Source organism: Neomonachus schauinslandi, chromosome 15 (genome assembly GCF_002201575.2).
Source record: "Neomonachus schauinslandi chromosome 15, ASM220157v2, whole genome shotgun sequence".
NCBI lineage: Eukaryota > Metazoa > Chordata > Mammalia > Carnivora > Phocidae > Neomonachus > Neomonachus schauinslandi.
Genome location: NC_058417.1, coordinates 10,347,899 through 10,366,354, shown reverse-complemented (window position 1 = coordinate 10,366,354; position 18,456 = coordinate 10,347,899). Strand labels below are relative to the sequence as shown.

The 18,456-nt window shown below is 40.9% G+C and overlaps 1 protein-coding gene across 1 annotated transcript in view; it reads right to left on the bottom strand.

Annotated features, from left to right (window-relative positions):
• Positions 1 to 424: 424 nt before the first annotated feature.
• Positions 425 to 18,456, bottom strand: part of ULK2 (unc-51 like autophagy activating kinase 2) — an 81,571-nt gene continuing 63,539 nt past the window's right edge. Inside the window, exons 19-27 of the mRNA XM_044921533.1 lie at positions 18,240 to 18,427; positions 17,734 to 17,837; positions 11,291 to 11,440; positions 9,787 to 9,995; positions 8,003 to 8,181; positions 7,449 to 7,567; positions 6,930 to 7,087; positions 3,771 to 3,906; positions 425 to 2,749 (exon numbers count right to left, since the gene is read on the bottom strand). Coding sequence (XP_044777468.1) covers positions 2,691 to 2,749; positions 3,771 to 3,906; positions 6,930 to 7,087; positions 7,449 to 7,567; positions 8,003 to 8,181; positions 9,787 to 9,995; positions 11,291 to 11,440; positions 17,734 to 17,837; positions 18,240 to 18,427 — 1,302 coding nt within the window. The 3' untranslated portion in view covers positions 425 to 2,690. The remainder of the gene's footprint in view (positions 2,750 to 3,770; positions 3,907 to 6,929; positions 7,088 to 7,448; positions 7,568 to 8,002; positions 8,182 to 9,786; positions 9,996 to 11,290; positions 11,441 to 17,733; positions 17,838 to 18,239; positions 18,428 to 18,456) is intronic.

The following is an 18,456-nucleotide window of genomic DNA, read 5'->3' as shown; positions in this document are numbered from 1 at the left end:
GACCAGGAAGGGGCGTGAGCAGGTCCCGAGAGCTTCCACAGCTGAAGATTCAAGGGTCCAGCCCCAGGGGTAAACGGGCTCAAGGCCCCGTAGAGATCACGTTCCACTCAGCTTCTTCCTCCTCGCCCTGGGGAGACTGAGGACGGCCCGACCCTGAGAGTAAGCTCCTCTCCGGGACTCTGCTAGTCCTCTGGGCGGGGAGAAGGAGCGGGATCCGCGAGGTCTGGTCCCGGGCGCGGTTCCGGGCAAATCCTGACCGCACGAGTAGCCGGTTAGCAAATTCACCGACTCCTCTCCTTACTTACGTCCGTGCGGTCACTAACTTTCCGCGTGATGGCTCAAATCTGGGTGGCAGCCCATGAGCGTGCGGACTGGCCCATTTCTACCTTGTGAAATCAATGACAAGAAATTAAAAAAAAAAAAACTCATGGAAACATAAAGCATTTATTATTGCTATAGTCAAGGCAAAAATCTCTGAAAACAATTGGCCTTGATAATGGGGGTAGAATCAGAACCATTATTCATGAATTTACAGTCTGTTCTCTGCCGTCCACACATCCCGGTTTCACATACAGCACCCACCACGGGATGGACCTTTGTTATACAAGAGGGAGAAGAAAGAACTTGGGAATCACAAAGCATGGCTTACCTACCTCCCTAGTTACCTGACTTAAGACCAATCACTTACTCGAGGTGAACCTGTTTCATCCTGTGTTGTTTAAAAAAAAAAAAGACAGGTCAGGTGGGCCAGAATGAACCCAGCTCCTTGGAGGACCTATTGAGATCACGTGGGTGAGGACTATGAGAACATAAATGAAATTGCCTGGGACGCTTGAAAAAAATGATAACACAACAGAGTATTCCTAGTAATGGTGCTTATAAGCCCTGCAGGGAGGGGCGGGAACCCCATCGCATAGCCTACGTGCGTGGCAGCCTGCGGGACGGTCACCGAGCATCTGAAATCTTGGGGCAGGACAGAAGATATTAACGCCCGAGCCTCCAAACTCACCGAGGAAGGAGCTGGCTTGACAAGCCACGTAATATGGACTCAGCTTTACCCTAGAAACACTTTCTCAGTTTTATTTTACCTTAATATACATCTGTACACACAAGAATAAAAAGGCTATTACACAATGATTCCGTGAGCTTTACCTAGTTTCGAGAATAATGCATGCAGTTACAAATGAGAGGTAGAAACACTGTATTAAAGACCTAAAAATACAAACATCATATAAATAAATGTTCAAATTAACTGCTGGAATTTCATACAGATAAATAAGGTAAAAATTACATTACTTCGTCAAAGTAAAGGAAAAACCATGGTTTTGTCTGTCTTTATCAGTACACTTAAAATTAGATTAATGCCAAAGAGCTTCTGTGCAATTTGTCAGAGTTTGGATTATGTTAGCTAAAAGGATAAAAATAAAGGGATTAAAACTGGAGAACGGTTTATTCAAGTATTCAAGCAGGTGAGTAAAAGAAACCAAACCATACACAATGCAGGAACCGTTTCTGGAGGGACGTGACCTGCCCGCATTCCCCGTGACTAGCTGTTTGGTGAACGGTCAGGACGAACACGAACAATACACATTAGGCTGGAGAGAGCTGCCCGTTTTCCTAAGAGAAGACAATCCTCATTTTTCACTAACTTCATGTAGAAACTCCCCATCACCAACAAGCCTTTAGGTCACCAACTTTGTTTTGGCCCTATTAAAATTCTTGAGAGTATCCCGAATTGGTATTTTTTCCTAATACTGCCCAAATAAACCGAGCCTTTAGTAAACCTAGAGACCACAGGCGTTGATGCACATTCTGCATGCACAGGAGGAAAATACAACCAAAAGCAAACAACCAGCAACTCAAAAATACCACCGAGAAAATCTGTATGTGTAGACGGATAGGTTAAAAAAATGCAAAGGTTCACACGAACACAAGTTTTTACCATTTAAAAGTTCACTAGAGATTACGTGTGAATTCTGGAAAGGGTGTGTGTATATAATATAATCAAGTAAAATATTTTAAACAAGTCCATTGTGCCTCAGTTAGTTTTAAATTGCAAAATCCAATACACAGTTGTTTTAATAAATTAGTGCAATATGAAAGATTTTGGAAGATTAACATGTGTCCATATTAGATCAAATAGAAGATTTCACAATTTCTTCCAAGAGCCTTCTTTCAGCTTGTTCTCAAGCTCTATCTTCCTGAGCTGTTGAAGGGTGCGTGCTCAGATTTAGACAAGCCTACCCCAGATATCCAACTGCCTGGATGAGATGTCCATTTTTTTTACTTTTATACCTCAGTAAACACGTGGAATTTCACACACTGCTCTGGTGAACTGAGTACAGAGCCATTCACTTTGTTTTGTTCTTAATTATCCTTAGGAATAACTGCACTGATATTTCTATTTCTAAGGTACATTTATTGACCAAGTTCAAACTGAGAGCCAACTGGAATACTCTTGCTTCTGCTTCTACACAGAAAAGGGAAGGGGTGACGTCTCCTATAAGGCAGATTTCCTACAAGTATGTAGTTTTTGGATTGTTTTTCCTTTTTGAAGTCATGCTTGTTTCTTTGGTAGTCACCAGGTGAGAAACTAGGGTTTCCTGGGGATGGGGAAACAGAACCCAAGCCATGATACCAAACTTCTCTCCTCAGTCCCACCACTGGTCCAGGGACGAGCCCTCGGCCGCTCACAGGGTCGCGGTGCTACAGCAGAGTGCTGACAGTCTTCTTTCAATACTAGTTTTATCTAGAAATAAAATAAATTCATATCGAAAATCATTTCTATTGTCAAAACCAAGGCAAGAAGAACTAATGAAAAAAAAAAAAAAAACCACCATCACTAATTCTCTATGGGCATCCTTGTCTCTGTACTTTCTTTGGCCCAAAGTTAACCATTCTATTTTTTCTTCTTTCTGCCTGATAATTGTTGAGATGTAATTTCCAGCTCAGTGATGCACAGTGGCAAAACCTAACACGTAAGATAAAGGACACTTAGATCTTAGGGCACCTGGGTGGCTCAGTCGTTAGGCGTCTGCCTTCAGCTCAGGTCATGATCCCAGGGTCCTGGGATCGAGCCCCGCATCAGGCTCCCTGCTCCACGGGAAGCCTGCTTCTCCCTCTCCCACTCCCCTGTTTGTGTTCCCTCTCTCACTGTGTCTCTGTCAAATAAATAAATAAAATCTTAAAAAAAAAAAAAAGGACACTTAGATCTTAACAGCTAGCTTTCTCACAACTGCAAATCATTTTAGAACCGTCATCCCCTTGAGGCTCTTCAAAATGTGGTGTGAGCACGTATACTCCAAAGGGTCCACCACCTCCTCCTCAAATACCAGTGCATCTATATGGTAAATGATATCATCATCCTGGCAGCCTATCAATCTCCACTCTGCTGTCTATTCCAGATCTATCGTAGAGTCGTCAGAGAGTCTTCGTAAAATTCTCTGGTCACCAATAAGCTCATGAGGCTTAAAATAGCTGCATTTATTATTATTTAACAATAAAACCAATGCACAAACACACATCTGACAGCACAGTACTGCACTGTAAAAATCAGAAGCCACCAGGACTTCATGTGCATTATCTCCAATCCTCAAACTCTCTCACATCTTTTGGAAGAAGAAACAGACCACAGAAAAGGCAGGTGATTTGCCCAAAGCCAAGACCCAAACCCAGGCAGTACGATGCCCAACTGCTTGCTCTTCCTGCTGCAACTGAGGGAGACAACTCCGTTGTCATCGATAAACACACTGATTTCTAAGTCAACTTACATTTATGCACATTTTCGATATCGGCAGGGTCCTGGAGAATCTTAGTTAGGCCTTCCAGAAGAAGGGCTGCCTTATGATAGCGATAAACAATATCTTCCGTCTGCTGAAACATCTCATCCAGGGCTGCGGACTGAACCTGAAGCCAAGTCAGCAGAAACGAAGAGAGTCTTAACTTTTCCAAGAAAATATGAATCCATGTGGGCAATGCAGATTTTATTGCATTCTTTCTAAAATTAACACATTTTGACAAGATGATATAATCTACCAAACTATATAAAACTCAAAGATTCATCAGATGGGCAAAATAAAACAGGAGCTTCTTGATGAGAGTTACTCTGCTTTCAAATGTGATCTTGGACTCAGATGCAGGACTCATAAAACTTACACTTCTAAAGTGGCTCTTCTAGGACTACACTAAAAAGTTTATTTTAAACATACACTTTCAGGGGCGCTTGGGTGGCTCAGTCGTTAAGCGTCTGCCTTCGGCTCAGGTCATGATCCCAGGGTCCTGGGATCGAGCCCCGCGTCGGGCTCTCTGCTCAGCGGGAGGCCTGCTTCTCCCTCTCCCACTCCCCCTGCTTGTGTTCCCTCTCTCTCTGTGTCTCTCTCTGTCAAATAAATAAATAAAATCTTTAAAAAAAAAAAAAAAAACATACACTTTCATACTAGGGCAACTTGACCATTTCATTAAAGTAGATTTTGTTATAATAAGATAATTAAATGGTGCTAAAAGTCATCTGTTAGCACTGCACACAAGGTGAAGGAGAGCGCACCATCCAGAGGGACGTACAGGTCTGGAAAACATGGCATTCTAATTCCAAGGGATACGCGGTATTAGAGGAGGAAGCCCTGGAATGGTACAGAATATATACTGGGTGCATCTAAGCCAACTATGGAAGAGAAGATTAGGGAAAGCCTCCAGGAAGTGATGTTTAGGTTGAGCCTGGAGAAGGAGCAGGGAGCCCGCCAGGTGATGGAAAAGGTGGGTAGGGGTTTTCTGGAAAGATGGGACAGCAGTAGTATTCACAGGTGGTATTTGAGAAGTTTTCCCAACAGTATTCTGAAATGAGGCCCCAAATGGCATCACTTAGGGCAAGTCAGTAAACCAAGACTTAATACCCAACCTAACTGCAGTCTCAGTCCCTCGGGAATGTAACTTTTAACCAGTCAACATGGCATTTCCTGGTCAACAGACCCCTTCTGCTCCCCCATAGGAGGGCAACTTTGCCTGAACAATGCATTTCTGGCTAATAAATTCCTTTCTTCTTTTTTATGGCCCTCTCTCCCTTTTAAAAACCTTTGCTTTATTTAGCTAAGCAGAGCTCCCTTCTACTTGCTAGATGGGATGCTGCCTGATTCATAAGTCATTTAACAAAGCCAATTAGATCTTCAATTTTACTTGGTTGAATTTTGTTTTTGAACATTCTCTTTAAATCATTAAATACCAGGACTGTCAGTAACCCAGTATCCTAATGTATTTGTCAATATCATCTGTTTCTTCCAAACAATACTTTAAAGCCACTTAACAATAAAACAAACAAAATGGGTACAGAAGGTCCATTCTGAAAAGGAAAAAGAAATAACTAAACGTAGTGCTAATAACAGTAAGCTGGCTATGCAGCCCGGGCAAAGTCAATACTGCTCTTATTATCAGAAAAGAACAGAACACCATAACTCCTTTGGAGAGGACATTCTTCCTGGCACAAACTTCTAAAAATAATTTATCATACAAAGTGTTAATTCAGTATAGAGTGATAGAATGCATATTATTCATAGCAACAGTTTAGAGCAAAATACTGTCTATTATTCTTGTCAACAGTTTATATTCTACAGTTATTTTCCCATGACTTTTGATAATGGCTTTCAGAATGAGGCCAAGGGCAGTATAACAGAACAATTCAAAGCGGACAAATTTGGCGGGGGAGAAGGAGATTTATATGTTAAGGTGGCAAAAATAACATTGGTCACTAATTTTTTCCGCACTTAACCACTTCTTTAACAGTCCCTAATTTCATCTCTACTTCAGAGCAGTTTTCCCCTCATGAGACAGAAACAAGTGATTTCCAGAAGTATAGCTACACAGCTGGAAAAGCAGATTTTACTTTGTGTCTATGCTTAAGTAAGGTCAGTAAGCAGAGTCTGGGCACGTGGATTGGTTAACACAGCAGTATTTCTTCTAATGTTTTATTATGCCAAAATTTCTTAAATAGTAGAAAATGCAGAAAATGCAGATCCAGCCAAGGCTCTTAGATGCAAAGTATAAAAAGATTAGACAGTCCATGGGCGCCTGGGTGGCTCAGTTGGTTAAGCGACTGCCTTCGGCTCAGGTCATGATCCTGGAGTCCCGGGATCGAGTCCCGCATCGGGCTCCCTGCTCGGCGGGGAGTCTGCTTCTCCCTCTGACCCTCCCCCACTCTCATGTTCTCTCTCTCAAATAAATAAATAAAATCTTTAAAAAAAAAAAAAAAAAAAAAAAAAGATTAGACAGTCCTAATGTTAGCCATTTTAAGAGGTACAAGGAAATGTCACCAAGTGTGGAAGTCAATGTTACCTAATGTGTTACTTGTGCTAATGACATCCAATTACTCCTTTCGTAAGAGGGAGTCACAGTGTTTGGGACTTGGGAATGGTTAAGGGCAGAAACTCTTTTTAAAAGGAGAATGTCAAAGGGCGCCTGGGTGGTGCAGTCGGTTTAGCTTCTGACTCTTGGTTTTGGCTCAGGCTGTGACCTCAGGGTCATGAGATCGAGTCCTGCGTCAGGCTCTGTGCTCAGCACAGAGTCTGCTTGAGACTCTCTCTGCCCCTCCCACTAGTGCTCTCTCGCTCAGATAAATAAATCTTTTTAAAAAATAAAAAAAGGGGCGCCTGGGTGGCTCAGTCGTTAAGCGTCTGCCTTCGGCTCAGGTCATGATCCCAGGGTCCTGGGATCGAGCCCCGCATCGGGCTCCCCGCTCGGCGGGAAGCCTGCTTCTCCCTCTCCCACTCCCCCTGCTTGTGTTCCCGCTCTCGCTGTCTCTCTCTCTGTCAAATAAATAAATAAAATCTTTAAAATTAAATAAATAAATAAATAATTTTTAAAAAATTAAAAAAGGAAAGAATCAAGTAGGTATTCAACTCAAAAGATACTCTTATATAATATTCAACCTCAGAAAGGGTTACCATTTCTACAGCACAGTTATAGATGAGTTTCTCTGCGGTCACGCTGTTGATTTCATCAATAAATCTCTGTTTGTCAGAGAAGAAGCGATTCAGCTTTTCTGTAAGTTTCTTGCACATGGTGATGCAGAATTTGTATCGTTCATTCAGATTTTTGACAACTGAAAAGAAGTTGAGATGAGAACTAATTTTAATTTTCCTCCCAAAATAAAAACAGAGTCACAGTAACATGCACCTTTTCCGCTGATTTAAGTAAAGTGGCACTAAATGATCCTTGAGGGAAAAAAGAGCGGAAATCAGATTCTTTCATGGGTTCTCTTCCAGTTAAGAAAAAGTTGAGAATAAAGCGCTTCTGACCGTTCTATCAATTAAATGGCAAAAACAAAACCCAGAGAAGTCAGCATCTTTGCCCATCTAAGAATAGTTAATAACACAGGATTCCTCATCAAACTCTCTCTCGGTGTGATGGGGAAGGGGGCGGCGTGAGGGCGTGGGCATCCAGTGGTCACACTGCCCCCGTACCTTGTTTCACAGCCGTGGACGGGCTCAGCTTCCCGGACTTGATCTGGGCTTTGGCGCGATGCAGAGAGGCTGCCAAGAGCTGGGCTGCTTTCATGTATAACACCAGCTGCTCTACCCGCCTGCACCCGGAAGGAAGACAGCAGAGTGTTATCCTGGGAGCCAACACGCCAGACTCCACTCTCTACGCATAGGGTCACCATTCAGATAGCATTTCTAGAGGAATGCCATTCTCCTTGACATTTTTAGCGCACAAATAACTCCTGAAGGAAAACGGTTCACTTTGAATACAACAGGTAGACTCAAAAACCAATACAATCTCTTCATCATCAAATATCTTCAACAGTATCAGCTACAAGGAAAAGGCAATGCTAAGGTTGCAGGATCTTCAAGTCCTGGCTCACAAGTGAAATCTAGCACAGTAACATAACTAAGAGCTCCCTTGAAGCTTTTCATAAGGAGACATGATCGCTGGTGTGTGACAGGCCCTCCATCTCAGACACGAATTTACAGAAAGCACGGAGAATCTGGAAGTGAATGACAAAGGGGGCACGTACCCCCAGTCTTTGCTCAGCTGGCTGATCTGGTCCACGACCACACTCTCCTGGATCTGGTACAAGGAGACAGCGGATGTGCACAGCTCCGGGTGACCCCCCCGCACGGCTGTCAGGTCCAGCACGCACTCCGTGAACATCAGCATCACGTTGAGGTGGCGTAAGGTGTCCGTGTGTTCACGCTGTGGCAAAGCCAATTTGTCTTATAAAATTGCAGCTAAGAAGAGGTGGATCCTTGTTTCTGTATATAAACCATGGCCGATGCTACAGTGTTTCTATACTTAGGAATATCAGAATGAGCAGAACAGACTAAGATTTTTAAATTCTAGAAAACTAGTAAGAAAATAAACACAGGTGAAACAAAATGTGGGTGTGTGGGTGTGTGCGTGTGTTTGTGTGTATGGATGAGAGTGGCCACAAAATGAAGTTTCAAAGATATGAGGTCACTGTGCTTTTACTAGAAAAAACAACAACAACAAAACCAAACAATTAAATCAATATACATGACAAAATAAATTATCAGGATTATAAGGATATGCTGCACATTAAACCACACTTTTTGATAGTTTTGCAGATTCTACTGTCTTATAGTTTCAGGGATGCTTTATTTTAATTTCTGCTGGGTTTTCAGTTCACAGGGATTCCTAATACCAAAGCTCTAAATTTCTGTGAGCTGCTCAGTTAGTTAATGAGGGGAGTATAGGCAGACATAGTAGCATGCATTAAAAATGGGTAGTCTAAAATTAATGTTGTTTTGAGATGTGTTTTTAGCTATAAATGTTTCCTGAAATCTCAAATAAGACTAAGCTTCTCATTCTCCTTTTACGATTAAAAAAAGGATGAGAATCATTTTCCTAGAGAAAGGAGAATAAACCAATTAGCTTGTGAAGGTCTGACAGCGTACTGGACTATATATTCTAATACACTGGAAAATGTATTGGAAAACAATTTGCGTCTAATCTGATGGAGACTGAAAAAACTCGGACAACTGCTTTTCCAATTTTAGCATTAGGTCACACATATGTTCAAGATTACTACTAAATCTACTATAAAATCACTGATACATTTTGCAGGCACCATTTTATACCTTTTCTGTGAAATACCTAGTTCTCATTCACACAAAATAGAAATGCTAAAGGTTCAGCATGGAGAGAGCATCTGTTCTCTTGGTCTGGAGAACTGATCATTTTAATTGGAAATGGAGGCTAAGTCAGCACTGTAATCAGAGGTGAGGACACCACGTAGGCCACTGCATGCGTCCTGGAGGCCAGACCGGGGAACTGAACTGGCACGGTCTTTAAGTCATCGAGTGAACTTCTCCTGTTCTGAATCTGTGTTCGGCATGATTCTGATGTGCGTTTCCCTGCAGAACTGGCTCCACAGAGGACAGGAGCTGGTCTAGGAGTACGAGCATCTGCCTGGGAAGGTTATTTCTGAGTCAGTGACGCATCTGGCGTTATGCTTTATTACTTTTTAAGCCCAAGTGTAATCATTTTTATGTTATAAAGAAAAGCAAGCACTGAAAATAAAAAGTTCTGGTTTTAGGACCAAGGTTATGCTTTCCAAGTCCTATCAATAGTAACTAAACTTCAGAGGAAAAATCTCTGTCACTTCCTATCAACCAAAGCTTGCTGGATGAGTGTCACTGTCCACATAACTCTGAAAACGTGTCAGCAATGGTTTTCAAATAGAAAAGACAAGCTAAAGAAAAGAAAAAACCCGTCGGAACTTTCGAGAGCATTTAGCTCTCCCGCCGTGGCTACAACACCCTCCAGGGCTCTTCTCACCTCCATCAGTGTCTCCTCTGGCAGTTCAGGGGCCTCAAAGGTGATGAGCCCCTCCAGGCTGGGGGGTGAAGCACCATAAGACATGTATCTCAGGCTGGGCGCGGCCTCGGCTCCAGGAGGGGAAGCCCCCCAGCCCGGCCCCGGTGGGGAGCCCATAGCCACACGGCCACCGGCCGAGCACAGGGAGCCCCCGGAGCTGCTGGAGCCGGCTGCAAGGAGAGGGGACAGTGAGGGCGTGGGCGGGGCGGCTGCACCGGCCCCTCCCGCCAGCCCAGGAGCAGTCACGGACCCCTTACCGCAGTGTATGAATAGGTCTTATTTTTCCAAGTTCACCTTTATTCCTCCCTTATACGCCTATTTCATAGACATCATCATGGCTAGTTTTTAAACAAGTTTATAGCATATACATTTTTTCCTGTTGCCCCACAGTCCTCATCATCATTAAACACAATGGACGCACAGCAGTTCTCTAAATTTATACATGTGATGATTGCCTGGAGGATTTATACTATTTCTGATTTTTTATATCACAGATAACACTATAATGAAATCCAAAGTTTCTCCTTCTTTTGAATGATTCATTTGTGATAAGTACTCTGAAGTGGTATTGTAAACAGGAATGGGATTACCACAGATCAAATGTTACAAACATTTTTACCGCTCTCGTACAAACTGCCACGCTACCTTCAACAGCAGGCGTGAGTAAGCACACAGATCCCACCAAACCTCAGCAACACTGGGCACTACAACCTTTTAGTGTTGGCTTAGTTAACAGGTATGAAATATCACTTTCTGAAAATGACATTTTATTATCTGGTATTTTTAATAATCTGAAGAACAAGATTATCGGCTCCTACTTCCTCTCTCGTTATCTATTTATAATCCTTTGCTTATGAATCTCCTGACATCTTGATTGGTAACTTACGTAGCATAAGAGACTTTAAAGGACACAAGGTACAATATGGATGACAATGCCAAATGATAACTCATTTCAAGTCCAATCTAAATACTTTCTTAATTTGGGGTATTAATAACCTACTTACAGAGTATGGATGATAAAACCAATCTACTGGCCTATCTAAATGTAGGTAGGATTAAGTGCAAAGATTAGGACCCAAAGTACCAAAAAAGGTGAAACTTAGGTCCCTAAAAGAACAAAGCAACCATCTACCATTTCAAAAAATTTACCAGAGGTACTAAAATAAGCCTTTAATATAAGAAGCATAGATGCATAGCTGCTTCATCATGGAAAAGTCACATTTATGTTACATTGCTATAATATAGTATTATAAACATACAGTACTTTTACTTTATAAAGCCCCCCCCCCAAAGGTCCCATTTATACCCTATAACCCTTTAAGGTCAAGAAAATGATGACCTCAATGTCATTGGTAAAGAAACTGAAGTCCAGAGAGGCTGAGGGACTCGTCTGAGTCGCATCAAGTCATTGACAGAACACTGCACTCCAAACACAAGCCAAAATGATAACAACACAATTCTTCACCTGAGGTTGTTCTTGTTCGGAGGACCATATGGGCAGCAGTGGGGGCCGCCGCACTGTGTGGAGGAGATCCTACAGTGAATAGGACAGCCCTAGAACTTGCTGCTGTTCCCAGGGCAGGTGCCAGTCCACCACCACAAGCTCCTGCAGGGGCTTCGGGGAAAAGTTGACAAAACGTCACATTGCTTCCACGGTGTTTATGTTTGGGGGTGGGATTATAGGGAGACCTTTACTTTTATAGCAGCATTTCTGGGGCTTTTTTATATTAAGTATTTATTATTCTTAACATGAGAAATTCAACACAGATCGCCATTAAGGGATCTTATGGTAATCTCTTCTCAGCTGTGAATCTTCTTCACACCAAAGCCTCCTGTTCAGAGTCACTTCTGTATACTTCTAAAGGACACAAGCTGTAGTCACACCTGGCAAGGATCGTTCAAAGAAGGGGAAACCAAGAACTCAGACTAAAAATGTGAGGGAAAGCCAAAGGGAGATCAGGAGTCTCCATGGTGTAAGAAATTTAAGAGACAGAGAAAGCTGAGTCAATGGAATTGCAGCCGTACATCTGCCAGGAAGAAATGGGGGTGGGACCCAGTGTCAGGGGGCCTGATGGGCTGAACGTGGGCTAAAGGAAGGCAAGGTGGAAAGCCTCTCTCCATCAAACTACGCAGAATCAGTAAAAGTTGTCCAAAGCTTTTTCACACTCAAGCATCTCAAAAACATTACATTTCTGACGACACAGAATGGAGGTGGGAGTTAACAATACAAATCACAAAATTAAAACCAGATATAGAAAAAAACCTGCCATCAGTGTCCATCCTATCCACAACAGAGCATAACAAACTTGAAGCGTCTAATTAACAGCACACAGTTCATAAAAATCTTCTAGGGAGCAAGGAATAGTAGGTGGAAACTCAATAGTATCTATTGTTACATGAGATGTACAAAATGACACATATTCTCTTTATGTTACGATTTTATTTTAGTAGGTATACATGTATTTAAAGATGGTCATGGGGCGCCTGGGTGGCTCAGTCATGATCCCAGAGTCCTGGGATCGAATCCCACATCGGGCTCCCAGCTCAGTGGGGAGCCTGCTTCTCCCTCTGACCCTCTCCCCTCTCATGCTGTTTCTCTCTCTCTCTAATAAATAAATGGATAATAAAAAATAATAATAAAGATGGTCATGGATATATTTTAAGAGCCAATGACCCTATTTTTCTTACGGTCTTAAGTTTTTCCTACTATCAGCAGTTTCTATTTTCAGAAATGGAAACTTCATGATTAAAAAGAGAAATTTGTGATTTCAAATGATAATAAAGTTCATGTGGAAAAGGAAGAGAAAAAGAGGATAAAAATGATCAAAGATACATTTTATGCCTAAATGTTGTTGAAGGAGAAAAATCTGGTTTCACATACACAAACTTGGACTTAAATTACAACACATATTCATGCAGAACTTACAAACCCTATAAATTTAAATTAATCTGTAAAGGGGGACGAGACATAAAATGGTCTTTCAAACAAGCTAATTTCAAAAACCATTCCAACTTGTAGTGACTGACTTCTGGTAAACAGCACATAGAACAACGACTTCCAGGACGGCAGTGTGAAGTGTGAGGAGCATCACAGACCTGCTTCTCAGTGAAACAACCGTAACTGGTGAAAATTAATTTTTTTAAAGACTTATTTGTTCATTTAAGAAAGAGAGAGGGGAGTAGGGACTGAGGGAGAGAGAGTCTTAAGTAGACTTGGTGCTGAGCGTGGAGCCCTACATGGGGCTCGATCTCACGACCCTGAGAGCACAACTGAGCAGAAACCAAGAGTCAGACACTTAGCTGACTGCACCACCAAGGCATCCTGGTGGAAATTATTTTTTTTTAAAAAACAACCACTTAGGGGCACCTGGGTATATGCACCCTTATGTTCAATGCAGCATTATTTACAAACGCAAAGATATGGAAGCAACCTAAGTGTCCATCAACAAATAAAGATGTGGTGTGTAGGTGTTTTACTTATACAGTGGAGTATTACACAGCCATAAAAAGGGATGGGATCTTGCCATTTGTGACAACGTGGAGGGACCCAGAGGGTATTATGCCCAAGTGAAATAAGTCAGACTGAAAAAGACAAATACCATATGATTTCACTCATATGTGGAATCTGAAAAACAAAACAAATTAATAAACAAACAAAAAGCAGAATCAAATCTAAAAATACAGAGAACAAACTGATGGTTGCCAGAGGGGAGGGGTGGGGGAGGAAGGCAAAATGGGTGAAGGGGAGTGGAAGATACAGGCTTACAGTTATGAAATGAGTAAGTCATGGGAACAAAAGGTACAGTATAGGGAATACAGTCAATGATACTATAATAGTGTTGTATGGGGACAGATGGCAGCTCCACTTTGTGGTGAGCAAAGCATAACATATAGAGATGCTGAATCACTATGCTGTATATCGAAAACTAACATTGTATGTCAACTATACTCAAGTAAGAAAAAAAAATTTAAAGTAAAGTATGATAACAATGTCTCATCAAATGGAGAATATCAATAGAGAGAGAAATTATAAAAAAGAACCAAGTGCAAATTTGGGAGTTAAAAAGAACAATAACTGAAATTAAAAATTCACTCCAGGGGTTCAAGAGCAGATGTGAATTGGCAAAAGAAAGAATCCATGAACTCGAAGATAAATCGATAGAGAGTGTGCAATGTGAAGCACAGAGAGAGGAAAGAGAAGAGAGCCTCAAAGAACTAGGAAACACCACGAGGTGTACCTATGCATAATGTGTATTCTATGCGTGATGGGGGTACCAGGAGGAGAGGACAGGTAGAAAAAAATATCCAAATAAATAATGGCTGAAAATTTCTCAAGTTTGATGAAAAACATTAATCTCTATATCCAAGAGACTCAACAAACTCAAAGGAAGATAAACTCAGAGAGAGCCACACCCAGAAACATCACAGTAAAACAGGAAAAGCAAAGACTAGGAGGCAACCTTGGGAGCAGCAGGAGAACAATGATGTGTCACTTACAGGGGTTTCATTCAATCTACAGATCAATTTGGAAAGTACTGCCATCTTAACAATATTAAGTCATCTGATCTATAAACATGGGGTTTCTTTCCATTTAGTTTTGTCTTCTTTATTTCATCAGTGTTTCGTAGTTTTCAGAATCAAAGTTTTATAGTTTACAATTATAAATTTATTCCTAAGTATTTTATTATTTTTGATGGTATCTTACACGGAATTGTTTTCTTAATGTCATTTTCAGATTGTTTCTTGCCAGTGTATGAGAAATACAGTGAATTTTCGGGTACTGATCTTGTACCGTGCAACACTGCTGAATTTATTCGTTCAAATAGTTTTTTAGTGGGTTATACTAGGATTTTCTACATACAAGATCATGCCATCTGTGAATAGAGGTAGTTTTACTTCTTCCTTTCCAAGCTGGGTGTTTTGTTTTTGTTTTTGGCCCAGTTGCCCTGGCTAGAGCCTCTGATACAATGTAGAATAGAAGTGGTGAGAGCAGATACCCTTGTCTTGTTCATGATCTTAGGGGGAAAACATTCAACTTTAATCATTTCACCATGTTAGTTGTGCATTTTTCATAGATGTTCTTTATCAGGTGAGTAAATTCACTTCTATTCCTAGCATATTGAGTGTTATTATTACATTAATTGATTTTCATATGTTAAAGCAACTTGGCAATCCAGATTTCATTTTAGTAGGTGACACTAATATTCATAATGGAAACTCAAGGACCCAGAATAACCAAAAACAATCTTGAAAAAGAAGAACAAAGGTGGAGGACTCACATTTCCTTGGTTACTATATAGTAATCATAGCAGTATGGTACCAGCATAACAGATAATATAGATTGATGAAACAGAATTAGGAGTCCAGAAAAAAACACATTTATAGTTGATAGATTTTTTTTTTACAAGGCTGATAAAACAATTCAATGGAAGAAAGCATAATCTTTTCAATAAATGGTGCTGGGATCACTGAATATCCACACACAAAAGAATGAAGTTGGACCCCTACATCACATCATCCACAAGAAGCCAGTCAAAGTGGATCACAGATCTAAACGTAAGAGCTAAGATATAAAACTCTAAGGAAAGAATATAGTTAGGCAAGGGTCATATGCTACTTAAGAAGGAGTATCTAGGGAAACTGAAAAACAACAGAGAAAAGTTTAGCTTGACACCTACAGCTACAGTAAACACTAAGCACAGCCGAACTCCTAGCCAGGAAAACAAAAAAACTTCATACTATTTAACTCAATTCCTTTTATCCAATATATCATGTCAGACTTCCAAAAAAAAAAAAAAAAAATTAAAAGATATACTAAAATGTAAAAATAGTTTGATGAGACAGAGCAGTCATCAGAACCAGGCTCACATATAGCACAGATTGGGATTATCAGACTAGAAATTTAAAATAAATATGATTAATATGCTAAGCGCTCATTAGGGAAAAGTAAACAACATGTAAGAATAAGCACAGAGATGGAAACTCTACAAAAGAATCAAAAGGAAAAGTTTTAAATCAAAATCACTGAAACAGAAATGAATAATGCATTTGATGAGCTCACCAGCAGATGGACATGGCTGAGGAGAGAATCAGTTAGCTTGAAGATGTGCCAATATGAACTTCCAAAACTGGAAAGCAAATACAAAGAAGAATGAAAACAAAGACGGAATATTCAAGAACCGCAGGACAACTACAGAAGTATAACATATATGAAATGGGAATATCAGAGAGATATTGGGAAGAGAGAGAGAAAAGAAGAAATATTTGTAGTAGTAACGACCGAGAATTTTCCAAAATTAATGACAGAACCAAACCACAAATCCAGGAAGCTCAGAGAACACCAAGGAGGATGAATACCAAAAAAATTACACCTAAACATATCATATTCAAACTACAGAGAATCAAAGACAAAGAAAAAGTCCTGAAAGAAGCCAAAGAAAAAACACCTCACCTATAGAAGAGTAAGAGTAAGAATTACGTTGAACTTCCCTTCAGAAACCATGCAAGTAAGAAAAGAGTGGAGTATTCTCTTTGGATTAGAAACCATGTTCAATCAGATATTTGATGGTCCAGATATTTCCTTCTTGGGATGCTAATGGGAGAATCAATAAAAAAATTACAGAGAAAATGAGAATGAAGAGATTACAATAGTGATTCTCAAATTTAGGGGTATATAATGATCATGGGGAGAGGTTTTTCTTTTAAAGATTTTATTTATTTATTTGAGAGAGAGAGAGAGAGAGAGAGAGCACGAGCGGGGGCGGGGAGTGTCAGAGGGAGAAGCAGGCTCCCTGCTGAGCGGGGAGCCCAACATGGGGCTTGATCCCAGGACTCTGGGAGCATGACCTGAGCCGAAGGCAGACGCTTAACTGACTGAGCCACCCAGGCACCCGGGAGTTTGTTAAAAATACAGATTCCTAGAATCCATTCCCAGAAAATTTGGTTAAACAAGTCTGGGTTATGGTCTGCAACCTGCCCTTCATTTTATGTTTTGACAAGCAATCCAAATAATCTAGATGTGGGTCTATGGACAGGTCTCTAAACAACTATGAAAAGGCTAGGGGATCTCAGTGACCTATGGGGTTTTTTTTATAGGATCTACTCACTGTATAAGAAATGCTCAAGAGTACATACATGTTTGTTTAAGCTAACTTTGGCCAGTATTACCCTACCAATAAAAACCAATCTTGGGTCAGAATTCTTCCTAACTGGTGATCTTATGAATTATGAAATACTTAAGAATTATGAAATTCTCATAACTGGTGATCATCAAGACACCCCACAAGCACCTGTCTTGATGTGCTAAGAAAAAAGATGAAGTGGCAGGGAGTGGGTGAAGAAATCTCAGTAAGCGTGTGAACAGTCAACAGAAGCAGATAGGTAAAATAATTACTTTCTCCTGCCCTCCAACCCAGCCAAAGATGTCCATGTCCTAACGCCTGGAACCTGTAAATAGGCTACATTACATGGCAAAGGGTAATTAAAGTTGCAGATGGAACTGCCTTAAATATAAAGAGATAATCCTGGATTATCCAGGGGGTCCAATGTAATCACAAGGGTTCATTAAATGTAGAATAGAAAGGCAGAAGGTCAGAGTCTAGACTGGCCATTGTTGGCTTTCAAGATGGAAGGGGACCCCAAGCCAAGGAATGAGGGCAGTCTCTAGATGCTGGAAAAGGCAAGGAAATGCATTCTCCCCTAGAGCCTCCAGAAGGAATGCAGCCTTGTCAACATACTGATTTTAGCCCAGTGACACCCACTGCAGGCCTCTGACCTCTGAAGCTGTATGATAATACGTTTGTGTTGTTTTAAGACACCACGCTTATGATAATCTGTGGCAGCAATAACAGCAAACCAGCGCACATACTAACGAATTACCTGCCTAGAAAGAAACCACATTTTTCTTACCTGTATCCATCGGTCGTTCTGTATTTAAACTGTCCGTGCTGCCCTGATGTCCACCTAAAGGTATCTTCACTTGTTGTTCTGATAATTTCCCAGTACTGACAGATCTAGAAAGAAGAATGATGTTCATAATGGAAGAGTATACTTAAAAATTCCAAATATTTAAATAAGGGGGATTTAAGCTGAGCCACAAAAGGGTTAATGGGAAGTCAGAGAATAAGGAGACAAAAAATAGATACCGGACAATTCAAGGCAGAGATGAACTTCAATAACCAAGACAAACAAAAAGCAGACATAGAACATTCGGGAAATTCAGTGGCAGCTCTGTATTCACAGTTACAGGAAGCACCTGTGGTTTTCAGAGATTCTAAATGTATACAGTTCGTATCACAGACCATGTGGTATAAACCAGCCACTGAACTAATTTGGTCTGGTTTGTCTTTCTAACAGAAATATATGTACTATTACAGTTTTCACACTGAAGGCTGGAAGGAAATGGTGTCTTTTACCTGCCAAACACTGCTTTGTTCTGCTGCTCAGACTTCTGCCTCTCACTTCCTTGAACTAAGAGACAATGAGAGCATTCCCGTGGGTCATTCCCATCCTTAGACTGCCCTTCAGAAGGCCCGTGACGAGTAACCAAGGCTAGCAGGTTGGAAGATGCTTGCGTTTTAGGTATTTTGAAAGGAGCTGTGGTCTAAGGAAACATATGTAAGCTGGTTACTA